Here is a 13,479-nt window from a genome sequence, read left to right as displayed (position 1 = left end):
GTTAATACCTTTTCGTGAAAACCAATGATGTTAAAATTCTAAGCACCGGGTTAACTCTCAACAGATGAGCCATCAATAGTACAAGTTTTCTTCCTAACCTACACAGTTGAAGGTCACCAGTGAGGTATTATTGCAAAGTGATTTTTAAAAAAAAAAAAAAAAAAAAAAATTATAAATTTGTATGGTGTTTAGAACCTTCCAGACTAGTTTTATTGTAGTAGCTATGGGGAAGGATATAGTCCTGTTTTCTCAGAACATCATAATACGTAGGTTCTGACGTATGATCCCAGTCACTGCATCACGAAGTTCTACAACTTTGCCTGATAAAGACAAGATTTTAAACTTTTAAAAAGTCTATTTTTTCCATATTTTTAATTCCCTTCAGAAGATGGAATTGGCTATGCTGTAAACATACATACAGTCATGAATTAACTGTAAAATTGTCTGCATTAGTCACAAAGGAGTTTGTAGGATTTCCAATGTTTCTTTCCCCTGTTTGCCTGTGATAGGACAATGCAGTAGCTCTGAACGCTGCAGACCATTCTCTATACAGCTTTGCTTATGCATAGAGTGTATGATATTCACAGTACACTGGTAGAGTAGCTAGGTGAATGCAGTGCCTGGTTTAAGTGCTTTCTGTTCCTAGATCTAGGTCCCGAGATCGCCGCAGACATCGGTCTCGCTCGGCCTCCCGGGAACGTAAGAGAAGAACTCGCTCCAAATCCCGTGAGAAGCGCCATCGTCACAGGTCTCGCTCTAACAGCCGCAGCCGGAGTCGCAGCCATCATAGAAGCAGGCATAGTTCCAGGGAGAGAAGCCGAGAACGCAGCTCCAAAAAGAGGTACATGTTGGCCTTGAAATAAGTGGCTTTTCCTAGATGCATGATGAGAATTTTCATACTAAATTAAGTTTACATTTACCACTTCATAATTCAAACACATTTTGAGACTGTCTCAGATTTCAGTTACACCTTTAGCATATTTATGATTTGACATAGTATAGTGGTTGGTTTGTTTTGGGTTTGGTTTTTTTGTTTTGTTTTTGTTTTTTAAATAAAAATCATGGGGTTATGTATTATTTCAGTTTTGGATTAGTGATATAAGGTATTGGTGTCAAGTTGATAATACTGCCAGCTTCCTGCAGTGTAGAAAGTGAAACGGTTGATCTCCATTTGAACCCAGGGATATCAGCAGTAGTCTTACTGTCATACATTTGGTTTTTACCTTGGGCTCTTGTTCCCAGCACTGGAGCCCATCTGTTGTGTACTGCGCCAGATAAAAACAAGTTTAGATATGCCTGAAAATAAACTTGTTGCATTGCATCTGAAGACATGCTTTGCAAGGGAAGTGGCTCAACCCCTCATTGAAGGATTACTGCGGAGAGCAGTCTGGGGTTGTTGCCTTTGAATGACTCAGCTATCTGCTCCTGAGGATTTGCTGGCTTATTTTAGACGAGCGAGGTAAGCATAATTTAGAAGAGTGGTAGAATTGCACAATGAGGCATCTGGTAAGGAGGTCTGCTCATAACCAGAATTCCTTTCCTGTATAGGTCAGCCACCGTGGTGTAGACTTGAGTGCAGTACACTGGATGGACAGGGTGCCCATTCTTAAAACCCCAACAGACTGTTGACTTGCAAGGAGAGAAAAGATCTGATTTTGAAGTGGCCGCACATGCAGGGTTTATAATTTGGATTATTTTAGGAGTTAAATCACCAAGGATGGAGATACATATTTGTATTGAAGTGTTCAAGTATCTCATGGGCTCTTTGCCCTAAAAATGAGCTTTTTTTCCTCCCTGGAGTGGGTCGGTGACTGTAGTCCCATTGTGCTCTGTAAGAGAGCATAGAAGACAGGGTTGGTCCAAGTCTTTTGTTTCCTTTTTGTTGCAGATGGATGAAACTTAGACGTCCAGCACTCTAGTTGATATAGTCAGTAGTGTCTGGTATTTAAAATTCTTTCAGGGTGTTCTTTAGTGTCCTAAAGTCAACGTTTCAGACTCAGCAGTAGCCTGTCATCACAGTTATCCTAAAGAGTCTGCTTCTTAAAGGTGTTCACAATGGCAGATGAGCAAATCTTCAAAGCTGTAGTTTTTCAGTCTTAAAATAGACATTTTCCTTTGAATTGACACATTTTTTAACTTGGATGACCCAATGTATAGAGCGTATGCTCAAATTGCCTTTAATTCTTCAACTTTGAAGTCCAGACTTGCAAGACTCAATTTCAGTCCTTCAGAGAAAACTATACTGATTTGATTGTTCTGGGATTCTCATCATAGTTGTTTAAACTCTCCAATATGATATGCACAATGCAAATAATGCATTGTCTTCTGTATGTTGGCAGAGAACTATGTAAGAACAAGGAAATGGTGTGGACCATTGGTGCTATCCATATAACAGTAAACCTGTCAGTCTCAGCTGCCAAAGGCGAATTGAAAAAGCACAAGGTGATTTGAAGATGAAGTCAGTGTCCTTTTGAAGGATGCTATCAAAAGATAAGCCCTTCAAGCCTCATTTTCTGTGAATGAGTTAAAAAATATGACATACTTCAGGGCACAAGATTTCAACCTCAGGATATTCAGTACTAGATTTATTTCTCCTGATGTCAGTTCTTGCCCTGAAGGAATGAGACACCTGTGGTGGAAGAATCCTTGGTACAAGTAAGAATTTTGCATTACTGTTAACTTGAGGGACAAAATTGCTGTGCCATCACTAGCAGCTCATACCTCTTATTTCTCCGAGGTTAAGTAAAATTTTTGCTCTTGAAGCATGTCTATTGTGTTTTCAAGAGACTGAAGAATCCTTAGAGCTATGGTCTTGCTGCACTTGGGGCCAGGATAGCTATTTAACTTGCAGCCAGGCTGGATACCTCCTTTTTAGAGGTGCCCTTCTAGCCATTAGAGCTGCTTTTCACATGAATGTGGGAGAAGTTTTTCTGTTGAATGCCATAAAACTGTTGATGCCAGAATCCAAAATAAGCCTGAACTTGCAGGCTCAAATGTATTATACTTCCCTGTCTTCTAAGAACTCTTTTTCTAGGCCAGGGAAGTACTCATTGCCAAGTCTTTTTTTAATTATTAAAATCTTGATATGAAATACTTTTATTCAAGACTGTCTTCTTTAAGCTTAAAACATTCAGTTGTCCAAGGAATTCTGGCCAAGAGTATTTTGGAAAATAAAAGACACACTCCAGCAAGTTAACTTCTTCAGGAAGGAGTCTTGGCCTTTTGGTTTTGAATAACCAAATAAATTCAGGTCTGAGGAACAGAATGCTTTTGCCAAAGTCTTGCAGAAAAGCAGAGTGTGACACCAGAAGCAATAGAAAGATGGCTGAAAGCTGCAGCAGTGGCACCTTAGGTGCACTCTGTGAGGGAATATAGAGGAGGATGTCTAAGCCAGTTGTTTTTTTCAGTACAGGTAGCTCATTTAATTTAAAACTGTGAATTGTTTAACAGAACAGCTCTTTTCTGGCTCTATTGTAAAGGTTTTGGAAATGCCTATTATCAGAGTAAAATATCTAGAAACACCACCACCCCAACATTGCAAAATCAGACAAGGGATAATTCTTCTAACAAAACCTAATTGTAGCACAGATTCCAGATTTGTTTTATATTTGTCATGTAGTAGCCTCATTCCAGAATTATGCAAGTTAATTTCCCCCTGCTTTTAATCAAACTCCCATTTTTAAAAATGTTTAAGTTTGTAATTTATATGTCTGAGAATAGGCTAGACATTCTTCTCAAGATAGAAACTACAGATGAGAAATTTCACTTAAACTTCTGTCAATGCAAGCTTTAGGGCAGAGATTGAAAATTAGAGATTCAGTGAAGCACATTGACCTCAATTTGGGCTCTGTAATAAATGTAAATTAAATTCTGCCTCTAACAATATTTGCCCTTGGAAATTGAAAGTAGAGAAGGGAGAAGAGTAGAATGATTTCTGATGTGTTCTCATACACTTCTATTTATATAAATCTAAAGTTGGCTTGGAAAAAGAAGAAAAATATAAAATCAAAATGCTGTTTGATAGCTACAGATTGATGACGAACTTGAATTCTCAAATCTACTGCACTTTTCAGATCCTCAAAAGAAAGATCTTCCAGAGACAAAGAACGTTCAAGAGATCGTGATAGAACATCTCGTGATAAAGATAGAAGCTCAAGAGAGAGGTCACCGCGAGATTTCAAAGACAAGAAACGTTCTTACGAAAGTGCTAATGGCCGATCAGAAGACCCGAGGAGCTCAGAAGAGCGTGAAGCAGGGGAGATATAACTGGCTGTATATTCACCCAATCTCTAGCTTCCTATGGAGTTGCATACTATGGTTTAGTTTACAGTTGTTCAAAGGGACACCAGTGAGCAGTTCCAGACACTGATCCAACTAGGGTAGATGTACAGTATATAAAAGTGGATATAACCAAGTCGGAATTAAACCCCATCGGTTAATGATGCCTAAAGCTGGGTCCTGGGCTTCCACCAAGTTGTAAAACTTTTCTGAAAGATTTCTCTTTATTCAGGACAACAGTTTTATGTACCAAGATGCAGATCTCAATGTTTTTAATCTCCTTTCCAATACAAGTTAGTGAACAAATTATATTGTACTACTTGCCTTGGGTGCTTTTGAACCTTTATAAATTCTCCAATTCTGCTCCAGTCAGAACAGCAGCATTGAAAGGTTGTATTTGGGGGGATTTTTTTTGTTTGTTTGCTTTTTTTGTAAGAGGGTGGGTGGATGGATATTAACTTTTACTCTAAGGTTATGTTCCCAGTGATATTTTTTTTGTTGTTGTTTTGTTTGGGAACCTAGGAGTTGATTACAGTGGGAGCATTTAGACAGGAATGTGTGCTGGAGAAAGTGGAAATGTCTTTTTACAGTGCCTATTTAGACTTGGAAATTGAACAGCTGTTGCATTACATCTTTTTTATTTCTACTTAAATTTTGAAATCAAAGCCAGTCCCATATCTGTACCATTTGATTGGTATGTGTTCAATATATTTGTTTTTTTCCATAACGACTCTTTCTGCTTTTTGTTGTGGGGTACATCCTTAATTGTATTAAAAACAAACAAAAAAACGGCAACAACAAACAAAAACTAAGAACAAAAAATAAAATAAAATAAAAAAGGAAACCCCATTGTCCAATAACTTAACAAGGATATACTGGTCTCTTAAGGTGGTTACTTAGCAGTTCAGTCATTTAAAAACTTAACATTTTATTACTAGCGTTTTTAATGTACAGATGTGCTCTAGGAGATGCAGTCTTTCTGATTACAATCCTGACCATCCTAAGATCTTCAAAGGCAAAACCATGTGGAATCATAATGATCATGGCACAGCCGCTAACTTCTTAATTACTTTGGTTTCAAAAAGCAGTATTCCACTTAGGTGCAAGCTGCCTTTGCATAGAATCATAGAATGGTTTGGGTTGGAAGGGATCTTTAAAGGTCATGTAGTTCCAACCCCCCTGCCATGGGCAGAGACACCTTCCGCTAGACCAAGTTTCTCAAAGCCCCATCCAACCTGGCCTTGAACACCACCGAGGATGGGGCATCCACAGCCTCTCTGGGCAACCTTTTCCAGTGTCTCACCACCCTCACAGTGAAGACTTTCTTCTTTATGTCTAATCTAAATCTGCCCTCTTTCAGTTTGAAGCCATTACCCTTTGTCCTATCACTACATGCCCTTGTAAAAAGTCCCTCTCCAGCTTTCTTATAGGCCCCCTTTAGGTACTGGAAGGCCACTATAAGGTCTCCCTAGAGCCTTTTCTTGAGGCTGAACAGCCTCAACTCTCTCAGCCTGTCTTCACAGCAGAGGTGCTTCAGCTCTCTGATCATCTTTGTGGCCCTCTTCGGGACTTACTCCAACAGGTCCATGCCTGTCTTATGCTGAGGACCCCAGAGCTGAACACAGTACTGCAGGTGGGCTCCCACCAGAGCGGAGTAGAGGGACAGAATCACCTCCCTCGACCTGCTGGTCACACTTCTTTTGATGCAGTCCAGCATACGGTTGGCTTTCTGGGCTGCAGACGCACATTGCTGGGTTATGTTGAGCTTCTCATCAACCAACATGCCCAAATCCTTCTCCTCAGGGCTGCTCTCAGTCCAGTCATTCCCCAGCCTGTATCTGTGCTGGGGATTGTTGTCCTGACCCAGGTGCGGGACCTTGCACTTGGCCTTGTTGAACTTCATGAGGTTAGCATGGGCCCGCCTGTCAAGGTCCCTCTGGATGGCATCCCTTCCCTTGTCATCAGCAAACTTGCTGAAGGCGCGCTCAATCCCACTGTCTGTGTTGCTGACAAAGCATAAAGGGGTTGCTGTCGATTCTGTGGATTGCAAGTGCTTTGGGGCGTATAAATTACTCAGATATGCCCTACTTGCACACAGAAGAATTTAGAGATTGGTAAGTTCTCCTCCTTGAGGTAGCACCACTGAGTTACTTAACAATGCTTAAGAGCAGTGTTTGTAACGATTTACTGGCATTTTCAGCAGGTTCTGCAGACTTTCTCCTGTATCTTCCTAGTCCAAGTGCTTCTGTAGGCCCACTAATCATGGGTGTATAATATCACTACACATTCACTCTCTGCGTTTTTCCTCGGTGTCTTTTCTCTAGCTTCTTCAGTATGGTCAGAACACATGGGTGATAATTCTAATGCAGTAGGTAATTCAGCAGTATTTTGGCTGGCAGTGAAAGCTAAAACAGGAGCTTTACAACTCAGCAAGCACTTGTGCCTGGCATGGCACATAAGCTCCACTTTGAATTCATGTCATTTTAAGCTCCTAAAGAAATACTGTAATAATGATGGCTAACTACTTCACACTTTATATTTACCCATTTGAAATATGAACATGAGTTTCTTCCCTGGGAATGTTTTATGAGTTCCTGCATGGCCCAGCTGTGTGATGAATGTGAGTTACCAGTGTTTGTCCCTCTGATATGAGCATGCTGTGTAAGTGCTTGTAACATCTGTTGTCACACCTTTGTTACTGGAATTCTAGTGGTGTGACAAAAGGTGAACAGTCATTTTTAGATACATCTTGCAGAGCAGAATTGCCAATGAGTGGATAGCTAACTCATTTGGAATTCCTTTCTGGAATTAAAAATATTCCAGAAATACCGAGGACCTGTCTCCCCCTGTGCCAGCAACTACAACTAGTGTATTGTAGAAAGGGGGTGGGGGTGGGGGAATTTGCATACTGTGATGAAAAGACTGCTTAGACTCCTTACTAGCAAATTCTGGATAATATGCCATTGATTTTACAAATGGCTTCAATTTACTTATGAAAGGGTGATTGGATTTGGGCCTTCGCTTGTTTGTAGGTTTTTGTGGGGCAGCGAGCTTCGTAGTATCCAAGTGTCGGACCAGTGTTAAACAGCGAGAAGCTAAGTGTTACCTCTGGTTTCCTGATAAAATAATCTGAATTACATGCGGATGTACGTGCCTCATGTCCAAAATGAGGATGGGAGTGCAGTTAGGAAGAGAACTGAATTAAGGTGACTGGTGAAACATGCTTCTGAAGCAAGAGATCTGGAACGTCTATCAGCAAGGGAGACTGCTCTATTAGCTGTGCCCTTCCATCAGAACTAAGCTACCTCAGTTTCCAGCAGGCTGAAACCGTGGTATTCATCACCTGTATCTTTCCTCCTGGACAGCTGAAGAGTGGTATTGACTGACATTAGTTTGCATCGTCAAAATGATTATGAAAGGGATCTGGGGGAAATAACTCTCTATCCACCTCTGCTGCATCATATAAGGGAAAGAGCTTTTGACACCAATCAAATAGTTCAGGCTTCGTTACTTGTGGTCTTTAATTTCCCTGTCTTCAGTAAACGGTTCAGCAATTGTTAAATCTGACTTCTGGTCTAGAACTAGATCAGAAATACAATGGTGAGATCATTCAGAAAGTCAAGCCACTCAACCCACTAACCCAGATCAAATACATCCTACAGGCATGGATGCAATAGCTTCATGTCACACTAAGTATCATCTGTCACTCTATAGTTAAGACTTCCTACACTGAGCCTGTTTGCCCAGCTCTTCTGCCTTCAGTTGCTTGTTTAGCCATAGATTCTTACGAGGTTGACAGAGCTGGAGGCGGCCTGCTAGACCCCCAGGAAATCCCTGGGGGGTGCTGCAGTGCAGTAATCTGTGTAGTGATCTGTCCTGCTGCTGCTGCTCCTTCACTAAGAGATCTCGCAGGTCTGCAGGTCCTTGAGAGGGCCTGAGATCTGCGAGTACTTGAGGCCATTACTATTTGAGGAAAATACCTTGCGTTTGCTATAAGGAGGCTTACTGCAGCCTGGGAAGGGAATGGGCTCCTTGAGGGAACCGAAGGATGCTGTAGCCGAGCATCTCTCCTTTGAAATTTTGCTAATGCAGTTGTAGCTCCATAGCAATTTTTATCAGACTGCAGGTGTACAAATTGAGGACAAGGAGTAGATCATTTCATTTATTTGAAGTGTTTGAAATGCAGTGAACCTGCAAGCGTTATTCCTGTATCTCGGAAAGCTCTCACTCTGGAGTAGTCAGGGGAGCGTAAAACAGAAGAATGTTAAGACGGTAAGCAGCTGGAGGATGGCACATTGAGGTCCTCTCCTGAATGTATGAGAGTTGCTTTTCCTGTTGGAGCAGGAGGAACCATAGAGTAGAACAGTGACATTTCCAAGCAAAGAGGTGCTTGGCCTCATGCAGCCGTATCGCATTACCCGTCAAGCTCGCCACTGAAGCTGGTGGAGGCGGCTGTTCCTGTCAGTCCATCTTGCCTCTTTCATCAGGTGGGGAATCTGGGATTTATCCTCCTGTTGCTATAATGCAAACCCTGGCCCTGGAGCCCATCTATCTGTCCAACCTATCTTGCACCAGTTAGTGCCTTTGAGGCACCTTCCATCCTGCCCCCAGGGCAGCAGGAGAAAATAGGAGAACCAACTCCCTAAACCAATGCGAATGGATGATTGTGCAAACTCGAAATAGCCTTGGGGCAGGGATTATGTATTTAGCTGAAGGGAGAATGGTAGCAACTTGTCTTAAAGACACCTGGGGCCGATGCAAGATCCTAAGGGCATGGGTGGGTACATCTGAACGAATTATTTTAGCTATAGGAACACAGTATCACAAGAAGAACCTCCTGTGGTGCTGAAGATGACTCGGTGAGATGCGTGTGCTGCCTCCTCCAGGGCTGTTACTGATTCAAGCAGATTGCAGATGCAGTCAGCATTAAACAGTATAAATGCAGAATGAGCTGCGCACCAGAGGTGACGGCAGTGTGCAGGGTGTTGTGTAAGGGTCTGCAGCACCTGATAAACCCCCGGGTTTGCTATTGTTCATGCCATATTTCTCGTGCCACCTTCCTCAGTATGGTTGTCCTCCGTTCAGCAAACAATAGAGGTTAGTTTCTCCTGATGCAGTGGCTTATAAAAAGTGTTAATTCAATCTTCATTCAGTCCTGTATGGTTCTTGCTTTTTGTCTTTTTGCTTTGATCGTTTTTTTTCTATTTGCTGCTTCATAAATTCTTGCACTGTTACTGCTGATGCAATTCTTTAATTCTTCTCAGTAAGACCTGATATCCGTCTTTCACTGCAGCCTGCAAAACTGGGAAGCAGCGGACTGTTGGGCAGGAATTGTATCAGCAGCTGGAAATATAAGGGAAGAGAGGAAGAAATGTTTGTTTCTAGCCCAGGCTCTCCTCTTTATCCCTGCTTTCCTTTCTGTAGGCACATACGTCGTGGTTTAACCCCAGCCAGCAACTAAGCACCATGCAGCTGCTCACTCACTCCCCCCCCATCCAGTGGGATGGGGGAGAAAATCGGGAAAAAGAAGTAAAACTCCTGGGTTGAGATAAGAACGGTTTAATAGAACAGAAAAGAAGAAACTATTAATGATAATGATAACACTAATAAAATGACAACAGTAGTAATAAAAGGATTGGAATGTACAAATGATGCGCAGGGCAATTGCTCAGCACCTGCCGACCAACACCCCGCCAGTCCCTAAGCGGCGATTCCCCGCCCCCACTTCCCAGTTCCTATACTAGATGGGATGTCCCATGGTATGGAATACACCGTTGGCCAGTTTGGGTCAGGTGCCCTGGCTGTGTCCTGTGCCAACTTCTTGTGCCCCTCCAGCTTTCTCACTGGCTGGGCATGAGAAGCTGAAAAATCCTTGACTATAGCCTAAACACTACTGAGCAACAACTGAAAACATCAGTGTTATCAACATTCTTCACATACTGAACTCAAAACAGCACTGTACCAGCTACTAGGAAGACAGTTAACTCTATCCCAGCTGAAACCACGACAACATAATCAACAGTCAGCAGACGATTAGAAAACTCTCTCCTGACTTGTCTCTCCTGGCTCTGGCTTTTCACCTCCTGTTGCTGGGGAAACTGCAGTCCCAAATTGCTTCCCCAGTGGTGCTGTGCAGAGCACTGCAAGCAAGCAGTGTCCTGAGAAATGCACCAGCGGGGAATCAGGATTAGCTAGCAACAAAGGAGGGCTGGACACGGGCAAGGTCAAAAAGGGCCTGAAGGATAGCAGGAACTGCCGTGGCTGTACAGCCCTTTCTCAGGCTGAAATGAGCTGACAAAAGCTGACTGTATTGATGCTGATGCTCAGTTAGGAGCACACAGGTTAGAAATCGTTCCTGGTGCTGGCTCAGAGAGGCTGCAAAGAAGGCAACTTTCACAGCACTGTCCGTCAGGCATCGCCAGCATCAAAGGCCTGCTCGAGCCTCTGTGTATCCATCACTAGAAGGTGATAAGTGGGTTGGGGACTTTGCATTGAACTACTGTAACTGTTCAAATTGCTGCCATCTTCCTGAGCTCAAACTGGTTTGCAACAGAGCAATGGGAGTAAAGAACTGCTGATTTCCAACAGGCTACAGCAACTGCTGCCTTGATGGTCGGTAGGACCATAATGCAGATGTCAGCTCCAATGTTCTTTCTTGTCCTAAAACTCTGACTCTGCTTGTAACCCTGTACAAAGCCCTGCTGGTTGCTCGTGCTAATGGGAAGTCTCAGCGCCATGTCAGGATCAGCCTGCTCTGCCTGATGGCAGTGGTCAGTGGCTGCTGAGTGTCCTTGGTGGACAGCCTGGGGAGGCTGGATCGAGATAAGCAGCACCCCTGTCACCAGCAGCATGCGCCTGATTTGTCTGCTCCCATGGAGTTGTGCAGGGCGGGGGGGGGATGAAGCACCATGTTGTTGCCTGAGAGAGAGACACCACAGTGGTGCTTCCTCCTGGTGAAGTGCTTCCAGGGATGGCAGAAGCAGAAGCCTGGGCTCTCCAAAGCAACCATACAAAATATTCTTGCAGTACAACAGGACTGCCATTTCTACTGTCCACTGAGTAAGCAAATGATTCAGTCTAGGATGCAGCTGGCTCACACCAGAAAAAGATCACTCCTGTGTGCCTCAGGCTTGTTTGATACTGACCATGTGCAATCTGACCACTATAACCATGCCCTGAACTGGCTCTAACCTACCTCACTGCATAAGCCAAAAATGCTCTGGTATGGCATATAAGGTTAACTGAGCCTCAGTGATATTCTAATTACAAATATTCATTATCTCAGTATTAGCTTTAGCAAAGGTAAAGAAAAAAAGGCATCTTCTCTAACATCCCCTTTTCCTAAACCAAGCTATTGTAATGAAAGAAGAAAAAAAAGATTTTGCAATGTTGAAAACTAAGTTTAGAATAGGTCTGGGGGTTTTTTTGGTTTGGTTTGCAGCATGAGTCACACCTGTGCTTTTATGAGATGCCCGAGTGCCATGCCTGACAGATGGGTATTTGAATTCAGTGGCTGTTCTGTTCTTCCAGGGACCGCTGGCTCCTAGTGCCGATTCAGATGTTACAATTCATTTGTCATATCTCAGTATGATCTTCCATAGGCAGCAGTCCTTTCTCATCACGCATTGTGCCATTACAAGCCTTGTGGTACCTTCTGTTTAAGCAGGAAGGTGAATTGAAGGTCTAATGGGGCTCCCCTGCTCCCCTCCAGCTCTAACAGAAGTGATTGCCCTGGCACTGAGCATGGGGTAGAAACATTGCTGTTCCCACCATGTTCCTGTCTGAGCTGTACCCTCGCCACCTTTGACCCATCACCAGGTGTTTTAAACAGCATCTAGAAGAGGCCCCTATTTTTTCAGTGTAAAGCCACACCTCTGGGGGATATATCCATACCTATGCCCACAGCTCTACAGCAAAGGAGCTCAAGCAGCCCTTCACTTCAACCACCAGTAATGCAAACGGCCTTCCAGCAGGAAGAGTGGATGCAAGGGAGGGCTTTCCTCTGGGCCCTGCTAGAAGGATTTCCTAGAAGCTTCCCCAAATCCTCTGCAAGGTCTCTAGTCCCATCTCTGGGCAGCCCCCAGGGTATCCAAGACAACCTCCCCCTCCTTGCTCACCTCGCTGAGCCTCTCTACTGCCCGTGCTCCAGGCAGGGGCAGGAAGGCTGCTTGGCTCAGACTCTCTAGCAAGAAAATTATTAGGCCTAAATGACTCAACAGCTAGGTTAACTACTGCTGTAAAACACTCCATGTCATTTCAAATTGCCTTGGTTATGTTCGTAGCGCTTGTCTCAGAGTGATTTGGTGATGCTGTCGCGCACCACCGGACTCTTGGATTTTACCGCAACATTGATTTGTATTTGCGCAGGGATTCCTTGCAAATACACCTTCCTCTGGGTAAGTTTCTCCTTTGTCAGCACAGTGACTGAAGTTTTTCAAGTTAAATTTCTCTCATCTCTTTGCCTGTGATCCTTTATTTATTGTCTATTCCTTGTTCTTTCCCAAATCTGCCCCCATTGGAAGGTCTGAGTTCACTCAATGAAGTTGATGAACTGAATTTAAGTACTTATGTGTTTTTACAGTATTTAGGTAATATTTTGAATCAGGAAAGCGTTTGGTTGTTTCTACAAGGTCAAGTTTTGCTTGTGGGGATGCTTTTTTTCTCTAGCAACATGACTGGCAAAGCACTTTGATTTTACTAGCCGAAGGGATAAACTTCCTCCATGAGCTCCCTCTCACTCCTTTTCCCCTTTCTCAATATTTTCCATACATTTGCACTGTTCTGGTTTAGGTCAGACACAAAGACAACTCCACGGCACTTAGCTGATTTAACCTGTCACAGGCACTTGTAATACTACCCGTGCTACGTCACAGGTTTGTTCTCTCACCGAGACCTTCCTGTTGTCCCACAGCTGTAAGAAAACCATGAAGCTTGGTGTGAGGACTTTGGTCCCACTCACTGGTGGTGCTCCACGGGAAATCTCTTCCTGCTACCTTTAGGTATGATGTTTCCTTTAGGTTTCTCTTCACAGGATCAAAGTTATCCCTAAGAATGCATACAGTATGTATAGTACCCTGTATTTACCAGTTTGGTAAGTAAAGAGTGTGTTCGGTTTGCCTCCCAAGTATGTGAATGTTGCTGTTTTGCCGAGGCATAGTGAGGTACAAGGGAAGTCAGGCAGGATTGTGGAGTGAGGCTACT

The 13,479-nt window shown here is 43.3% G+C and overlaps 1 protein-coding gene across 2 annotated transcripts in view; it reads left to right on the top strand.

Moving 5' to 3' along the window:
- The window catches only part of LUC7L2 (LUC7 like 2, pre-mRNA splicing factor), a 29,888-nt gene extending 24,883 nt beyond the window's left edge, over positions 1 to 5,005 (top strand). For both annotated transcript variants that reach the window (XM_069773550.1, XM_069773551.1), the window contains exons 9-10: positions 647 to 841; positions 4,074 to 5,005. In XM_069773550.1, coding sequence (XP_069629651.1) covers positions 647 to 841; positions 4,074 to 4,266 — 388 coding nt within the window. In that variant the 3' untranslated portion in view covers positions 4,267 to 5,005. The remainder of the gene's footprint in view (positions 1 to 646; positions 842 to 4,073) is intronic.
- Positions 5,006 to 13,479: the final 8,474 nt, after the last annotated feature.

The sequence above is a fragment of the Haliaeetus albicilla genome, chromosome 28, assembly GCF_947461875.1.
Source record: "Haliaeetus albicilla chromosome 28, bHalAlb1.1, whole genome shotgun sequence".
Lineage (NCBI taxonomy): Eukaryota > Metazoa > Chordata > Aves > Accipitriformes > Accipitridae > Haliaeetus > Haliaeetus albicilla.
This window is presented reverse-complemented; position numbering and strand designations above follow the sequence as displayed.